This window comes from Juglans regia, chromosome 8 (genome assembly GCF_001411555.2).
Source record: "Juglans regia cultivar Chandler chromosome 8, Walnut 2.0, whole genome shotgun sequence".
Taxonomy (NCBI): Eukaryota; Viridiplantae; Streptophyta; class Magnoliopsida; order Fagales; family Juglandaceae; genus Juglans; species Juglans regia.
Window position 1 is genome coordinate 8,366,194 of NC_049908.1, and position 8,391 is coordinate 8,374,584.

General features: G+C 41.2%; 1 protein-coding gene across 4 annotated transcripts; it reads left to right on the top strand.

The window, feature by feature from the left end:
* The first annotated feature begins 761 nt into the window (after positions 1-761).
* LOC109005365 (DEAD-box ATP-dependent RNA helicase 42-like) lies at positions 762-6,481 on the top strand. 4 transcript variants are annotated; one of them, XR_004802234.1, is made up of 3 exons: positions 762-4,521; positions 5,230-5,333; positions 5,728-6,481. XR_004802234.1 is itself a non-coding variant. In XM_035693151.1 (3 exons), exon 2 carries the CDS (start codon positions 1,061-1,063, stop codon positions 4,517-4,519), a length of 3,459 nt encoding a protein of 1,152 aa, XP_035549044.1. In that variant the 5' UTR covers positions 762-932; positions 1,014-1,060; the 3' UTR covers positions 4,520-4,521; positions 5,230-5,648. The 4 variants fall into 4 exon arrangements, 2 of the variants coding, with proteins under 2 accessions (XP_035549044.1, XP_018839829.1); XM_035693151.1 differs by lacking the exon at positions 5,728-6,481 and having other exon boundaries at positions 762-932; positions 1,014-4,521; positions 5,230-5,648; XR_004802233.1 differs by lacking the exon at positions 5,728-6,481 and having other exon boundaries at positions 762-5,081; positions 5,230-5,648.
* The last annotated feature ends 1,910 nt before the right edge of the window (positions 6,482-8,391 follow it).

Sequence of the window (8,391 nt, forward strand, 5' to 3'; positions counted from 1 at the left end):
ATATCAAATTTAACCATATTAGAAAAGTGCTACATATAAAAGAATTATATAAAAATAAATTTATAAAATAACGTAACTTCATATAATCCGTTATATCTATTTTATGGTATAAATAACTTTACAATTTAACGTACCATATCAAACTATATTATTTTGTAGATTTACTCTATCAAGATTCATTACATAAGTTTTAGAGTAATACTACATACATTCGTGGAATGTACAAATGCCGCACAATCGTTTTGAAAAGAGTGTGATATACTATTAAAAAATTAATTTTTTATGTGGATTCCTTATTTACTTAATTTTTTTAAATAGATTGGGCGATATTTGTATACTCCACGACTGCAAATATCATTTCTCTAAGTTTTATATATTTTTATAAATGAGTTTTGCTACTTATCATTCTCATACATCACATCACATTTTTTTTTTAAAATTTTTTGTTTGTTTTATTATTTTTAAATTAATTAAATTTTTTTATTTATCATCTATATAACACACATTTGATAAAAATAAAAAATAAAAAAATATAATATGCGATGCGAAAGAATGATAAATAAAAGTTTTCTTTTATAAATATAATGCCTAGTTATAAAATAACGAGTCCAAGTATTCCAAACTTGAATTGGGCTGCGCTAAACGGCCCATTACTTCTTAGTTAACGCAGTCCAACAATCAATCCAGTGGGGTCCGTCCCATCGTGACGTGGGGGTTCTCCCTCGTTACGCTGCCCACTTATTTATTCGACCAAAACGGGGAGGATTAGGGTTTTCTAAAATTTCTATCTGGATTCTGGAATTCACTGCTCTACTCGATTCTCTCTCATTCGAATTTTTCAAGGCTTGGGAGTTTGATTTCGCGGTTTTTCTAGATTTTCTCCTTCTGAAGATTTTTCGTTGTCATATGTTCACTCGGTATCTTTGATTCAGGTCTCTCACAAACTCAGCCACTCGTAATTGCTTTTTCATAAGATTAGCATACAGTTTTCGGTCTAATTATATGATTTCTAGTTTGTTTGTTTGTGAGTTTTGATCTGTAAATTCAGTAGGAAGAAGCAATGGATGAGGGGAAACATAAGTCTAGGAGGGAGGATTCGGAGAGGAGCGAGGAGGATTTGAAGCGGAGCCACCGGGACCGGGATAGAGAAAGGGTTAAGGAGAGGAACGGGGATAAGCACAAGGAGAAGAGGAACCGTGAAAGTCGGCGATCCGAGAGAGAGAGGAGTAGTGATTCTGATGGAAAGTATGATAGGGAGTGGGAGAGGGAGAAGCATAGAACGCGGAGTCGGGATGATGAGAAGGAAAGAGTGAGAGAGAAGAAGAGGGAAAGAGAGAGGGAAGACAGAGAGAGGGAGAGGGAGAGGGAGAAAGAGAGAGAGAAAGAGAAGAGGGAGAGGGCGAGGGAGAAAGAAAAGGAGAGGGAAAGGGAAAGGGAACGAGAGAAGAGAGAACGTGATAGAGAGGAGAGGGAGAGGGAGAGGGAAAGAGAGAAGGAAAGGGAAAGGAGGGAGCGTGAAAGAGAGAGAGAGAAGGAGAGGAGAATGCGTGACAGGGAGAAGCGGCGAGCAGCTGATAGTGATCACAGCAATGACGAGGATGAGCACAGGGAGCGTGATAGGAAGCGGCATAGGAGTGATGACGGTGATCACAGGGAGAGAGATCGTGAACGGAGTAGCAGCAGGCCTCGCAAACACAGGGACGATAGTGAAGAGATCCCAAGGAGAAAGAGCGGTGATGATGACTCGGAGAAGATACAGAAGAAAGCGACACGTGAAGAGGAGTTAGAGGACGAGCAGAAGAGATTGGATGAGGAAATGGAGAAGCGAAGGAGGAGAGTGCAGGAGTGGCAAGAGTTGAGGAGAGTGAAGGAAGAAGCTGAGAGAGAAAAACGTGGGGAAGCGGATGCTGATGAACCTATGTCTGGCAAGACCTGGACTCTTGAAGGGGAATCTGACGATGAAGAATCACTGGGAAAATTGGAGACGGACATGGATGTTGTTGAAGATGCCACGCCTACAACCGAACAAGCTGGTGATTCAGTGTTGGTTGATTCTCACAATGGAAGCGTGACATCCACTTCACAGGAGGTGGTTGATGTTTCTGCCGAGGATGATGAAATCGATCCATTGGATGCCTTCATGAATTCTATGGTATTGCCTGAGGTTGAGAAGCTAAAAGATGGTTTGGCTCCTTCAAATGCTAATGATAAGATTGTTGACTTGAATAACAAAGATAAGAAGCATGAAGGAAGTAACGTTCTACAGCCACTGAAGGCTTCAAATAAATCTATGGGTCGAATAATGCAGGGCGAAGATTCCGAGTCAGATTATGGTGACCCTGATAATGAGGATACTTTGGAAGATGAAGACGATGATGAGTTCATGAAAAGGGTGAAGAAGACAAAAGCGGAGAAGCTTTCAATAGTTGACCACTCGAAGATTGATTATCAACCATTCCGGAAAAATTTCTACATTGAAGTGAAAGAGATATCAAAGATGACTTCTGAAGACGTTGCAGCTTACCGGAAACAATTGGAATTGAAGATACACGGTAAGGATGTGCCAAAGCCGGTCAAAACATGGCACCAAACTGGACTTACAGGTAAAATCTTGGAGACAATAAAGAAGCTTAACTATGAAAAGCCAATGCCAATTCAAGCTCAGGCTCTGCCTATAATTATGAGTGGTCGAGACTGCATTGGCGTTGCCAAAACTGGCTCGGGCAAAACCCTTGCCTTTGTGCTGCCAATGTTGAGGCATATCAAGGACCAGCCGCCTGTGGTAGCTGGAGATGGACCTATTGGGCTAATAATGGCCCCTACAAGGGAGCTTGTACAGCAGATCCACAGTGATATAAAGAAGTTTACAAAAGTGCTTGGCATCGGGTGTGTCCCTGTATATGGAGGTTCTGGTGTTGCTCAACAAATTAGTGATTTAAAACGGGGCACTGATATCGTTGTATGTACTCCAGGTAGGATGATTGACATACTTTGCACCAGTGGGGGGAAAATCACAAATCTGCGTAGAGTCACTTATTTGGTCATGGATGAAGCTGATCGAATGTTTGACATGGGTTTTGAACCCCAAATTACTCGAATTGTGCAAAATATTCGGCCGGATCGCCAAACAGTACTCTTCTCTGCCACATTCCCCCGCCAAGTTGAAGTATTGGCGCGGAAAGTGTTAAACAAGCCTGTAGAGATACAAGTTGGTGGTAGAAGTGTTGTGAACAAGGACATATCACAGTTGGTTGAGGTGAGGCCGGAAAATGAGAGGTTCTTTAGATTGTTGGAAATACTTGGTGAATGGTATGAGAAAGGAAAAATTTTGATTTTTGTCCACTCACAGGAGAAGTGTGATGCTTTGTTCAAGGATCTCCTCAGGCATGGTTATCCTTGCCTCTCACTGCATGGGGCTAAGGATCAGACAGATAGAGAATCCACCATTTCTGACTTTAAAAGCAACGTTTGCAATTTGTTGATTGCAACAAGTATTGCTGCCAGGGGGTTGGACGTGAAGGAGCTTGAATTGGTGATCAACTTTGACGTTCCAAACCACTATGAAGACTATGTCCACCGTGTTGGTCGTACAGGTCGAGCTGGTCGGAAAGGCTGTGCTATCACATTTATCTCCGAGGACGATGCAAGATATGCACCAGATCTTGTAAAGGCATTGGAACTCTCTGAGCAAGCTGTTCCTGATGACCTGAAAGCTCTTTCTGATAGTTTTATGGCAAAAGTAAATCAGGGACTTGAGCAAGCCCATGGGACTGGTTATGGTGGAAGTGGTTTTAAATTTAATGAAGAGGAAGATGAAGTGAGGAGAGCAGCAAAGAAAGCACAGGCCAAAGAATATGGTTTTGAGGAGGACAAGACAGACTCAGAAGATGAAGATGAAGGTATAAGGAAGGCAGGTGGTGACATATCGCAGCAGGCTGCCTTAGCTCAGATAATCGCTGCTGCCTCCAAAGTCAGCACACCTTCTATGCCAACGCCTGTCTCTGCTGCCCAACTGCTTCCCAATGGTGGACTGCCTGTTACACTGCCAGGCGTAATGGGTCTAACAATTCCTGGAACAACAGCAGTTGTGACTGGGACTGGCCTGCCTGTTGTTGCCAATGACGCTGCGGGGGCAGCTCGAGCAGCAGCCATTGCTGCTGCTCTCAACTTGCAGCAAAATTTGGCAAAAATTCAAGCTGATGCTATGCCGGAACACTATGAGGCAGAATTGGAGATAAACGATTTTCCCCAGAATGCCCGATGGAAGGTTACCCACAAGGAAACTTTGGGCCCTATTTCAGAGTGGACTGGAGCCGCTATTACTACCAGGGGGCAGTATTTCCCGTCAGGTAAGGTAGCAGGACCAGGAGAACGTAAGCTTTACTTGTTCATTGAGGGCCCTACTGAACAGTCTGTGAAGAGAGCTAAATCAGAATTAAAACGCGTTTTGGAAGACATCACTAACCAGGCATTACAACTACCTGGTGGAGCTCAACCTGGCAGATACCAAGTTCTGTAAGGGTGAGAACACGATTGCAATTCGTACAACCTTGTAGAGATATCTTTACCTGCTTATGTTAAATCTAGGTTGAGTTCCAACTTCTATTTTTTTTCCTTGGTTACTTAATCAAATTTTGTTTTCTCGGTTAAGCGCGATGTGACGGGGACATGCAGAGTTATCAACCACTTGAAATACCTGTGACGACACAGGCTCAACACAAAGAAATCGCACATACAATCTTCTATACTACTTTTCTTCCCTCCTTTTTGGTTCACAGCTTCAAGTAGACTTGTGGATTATGAGTCAAAAGCATATAGTTTTCCCGATTTCCATTCCTCCCTTCCTCACCATTCTCATATCTTGTGTCTTGGATGTGCTATAAAATTTATAGATTTGTTTTTGATTTCTACATTGTTTTCGACCCGTTTGATTTTTTCTTTTCTTATGGCACGAGGGATGTTTTAAGCCCATGCTCGCATGTCCAATATTGTCTCTGCCTCTTACCTTTGCTATCGTGGCTGTGAAAGAGATGGAGGTTATGGCGCGACACTTTCCTCATGTTCACGTTGTTAAGTATAGAGTTACGCGTTTTGAACTATGCTTTTGTATCATTCGTGTTGTTCTCTTGAGCATGAGTTTTGGGATCTCCAATACTCGTTAAAAAATAAAATGTCTTTGGATATCTGGTATTATGTTGTAGATTTAACTATGTTGTTCTTGTTTTTCAGGTCTACAGTTGGGAAACATTCCTGGAGCCAATTGTTGCTATATTTGCAACTTTGTTATGATTATATATCAACAGGAGTACTAAACCTAGTCAGGATGCCTACTAGTAAGAAGATATCCACTTGTTGATTTGGGTTCCATAAAAGTGATCGTTAGATTGAATTGGCTTGGCTGACCTTAGAATGGATGCCTATACCGTATGCGTACTTTATAAAAAGTTGTCTAATCTCTTTACAATAATAATCACCTCATTGCCTAGAATATGTTACCATTATTTTTGTGAACTTCGGGGATGTAACGAGTGACCCCTATTATTGAAAATGCTTTTGGTTTGGTTCTCTTTTCGCAAATGGATATGCTTATCTGACTGATGGAATGGTTCCAATTGAGATATTGGTGTGATGAAATTGTTAATGGTTTCTGTTTCTGTTCATTGAAATGAGTGTTATGTATGGTAGTTTCAATTAAAGTTTTGCTAATGCTTTGTTTCTCTATTTCAGCCCAAGCTACCGACAGGACAAATTTCTAATGGTTATTTTAATTTACATGCATTGAGGTTTTGATTTAAGCTCTCAGAAATTGGTTCAGCCACAGGTAACCAAGGGCTCTGGAAACGTAGGAGGGAAGGAGATAGATGTGAAAGGAGGTCCAGAAGAAGTAGAGGAGGGGGGGCAGCATGTATTATTGGCAATCTGGCATGCTTTCTGCAGAGGATTTTGGATGGGTTATTTGTATTGTGATGGAGGGATGGTTTCACATGGTGTTGATATTACAATAGATTAATCCGCTTGTCTCAGAAGAAGGCTGCTCCTGCTCCTCACTTTGGAATCAGGACTTGAATTATTAACTTAAAATAATGGTTTAATATTTTTTTTTATAAATTTTTACCTTTAGAGGAAGGAGAAAGTGGAAATACTGGTTTAATAATAATAATACTGGTTTTGTTTTAATTGGCCAAAACAAATCAAGATTACGGATATAGCAGGGGATGCCTATCTGTCTCCATACTCCCCGCAGGGGGCTTGGCTTCTTTCTGCCGGGTTACGTCTCTTCTTTCTCTTCTCTTATACACGGAGCGGGTGCCAGTGGGATACGTCTCTCTGTTTTGCGAATGCCAATTGGATCGGCATTTCGTGGCCTATGAGCTGGATGTTTGTAATTGCATTTGCATTTTGTGATGTTTTCGCCTTCTTTCGTGAATTGCTATTATTAGCTTTTATCAAGAGTTACACTTCAAAGCGTCGGGCTGATATTTTTTGTTTAACAGCCTTCCACACATATGCTGCCGCCTTAGAAATTACACCAAACTTACAATACACTTGTTCACATGGGAAACAAAAGGAGATACGCCAATACTCTGTGCTTCCAGTTTCTTAGCACCGATGTCGATGTTTTTGGACGTGATAAAAGGAAAGGAAAAAACCACCAAAATACCCAGCCTAGGAACCTAGAAATTAAACGGTCCAATGCAACACTCGTATATAGCACAAAAGCTCAACTACGTCTCAGCTGAAATGCCCAGATCAAAGGAATTGCAAAATACAAAATTTTGAGAATGGCCATGATGGTATTGAAGAGAGTGAATATTCAGGAATTAATAAGAGGTATGGATTTTGCTGGCTCTTGAAGGAACACTTTCTGGGTATTATTGTTGTCGTTGTCTTCACATTCACACTTTGGTGTATGAGAGACTTGGAATGTAAATCTGAGATTTGGAGCGCTGAGAGGGGAAGATCTGAGTGTTGAGAGGGAGCTCACCGACAAAGGTAGTGGGCGAGAGGTGGCCGTTGGGTTGGGATGGGTTGTAGGGCTGCGACACACAAGGGGGGACCGAGGGACTGCTTTTTGGTCAAAGAAGAGATTTGAGAAGATCAGATTAGTGTGTGACTCTTGAAAATTTTTCTTGAGTGCGGTCTCATTTTACTTCTAATGTAACACTTACGTAATATTATATTATTGAAGGGCTGGTTTTGAAAAAAGATAAGCTCGACCGGTTATAAGAGAACTAATATTGGTTTCTCTATATGCATCTTCAAAATCACATATTCTGAAAATTGATTTTGCATATCAAGAAAAATCTTCACATTGGATCACTACAAGAAAAAATGTCTATTGCGGTGATTTTTTGGCTGCTAGAAATAATATTGCCGCAATAAGCAATCTTTCACGGCGATTTTCTGCTTCGACGCTGCTTCAAAGGGGTTCGGTTTTAATTTTATTTTTTTGCGAATTTAAAGTTTTTTGCGACGATATTTATTCGCCGCAAATTTATTTGATTTTACGCTGCGATTTTTAAGATAATTGTGGCGAATTTAACCGCCGCAAAAAGGTAAAACCTTATGGCGTCGCACAATTTCGCTGCAATAGTGATTTTAGGTCCTCGGCGCCAACACCCCAGAAAAAGTTTAACATTTCCCCCCAAATCCCGATTTCACATTCGTCGTCCCTAACTTTCATCTTCTCCATTTCTATCTAGCTACAGATTACTCACCGTCCACACAAAATTTCCTCTAATCAACTTCCACCGAATGAAACCACTAACATCAGCACTACTCCAGTCCAGTGATTCTTGCGTAAGCAATGTACGTGACTCCGCCCCATCGAAAACCCACTAATCGGCATCTTCGTCAGTTTATGCGGAGTTGACACCAGTGAAAAAAGTCCCATTTTTTTTCACTCTAAGGATTTGTTCTTCATCATCGTCGACCCTTTTCCGAGGCAAAGTGGGTTGGAGTCGATTTTCCGTCCCATTCATCTCCTGATCCAATCAGCTGGAGTCGATTTCCCAAGGTAATTTACTCTGTTCTAGCTCTTCATGGTTCTTAACGAAATCGTTTGGGTAAATTAGAAATGGGGTTGTTTTGCTATAATATTTATGCTTAGGTTTTCCTTTTGCACACACGTTTGACAATCCCGAGCGGGAGCAAGTGTTTGGGTTTCTTCGACTTTGGCAAACTTCATTCCGAGTGCCTGGGTTACGGGCAGAACAAATTAAACCCAATGAAGTTGTTTTTTTAGTTATTAAAGCAGCATTAACATCTTTTGCCTGCACACACACACACACAGGACCTAATCATAAAGTTGTATCTGTTGCTTCATATAAGTAAAATGGAAGAGACAGTCATTCAGAAACACGTGGTGCTAGATTTTAGGGTGAAAAAGAA

Excerpts from the sequence above, each read along its gene's own strand:
- LOC109005365 (XM_018984284.2), top strand. The coding sequence starts at position 1,061 with ATGGATGAGGGGAAACATAAGTCTAGGAGGGAGGATTCGGAGAGGAGC.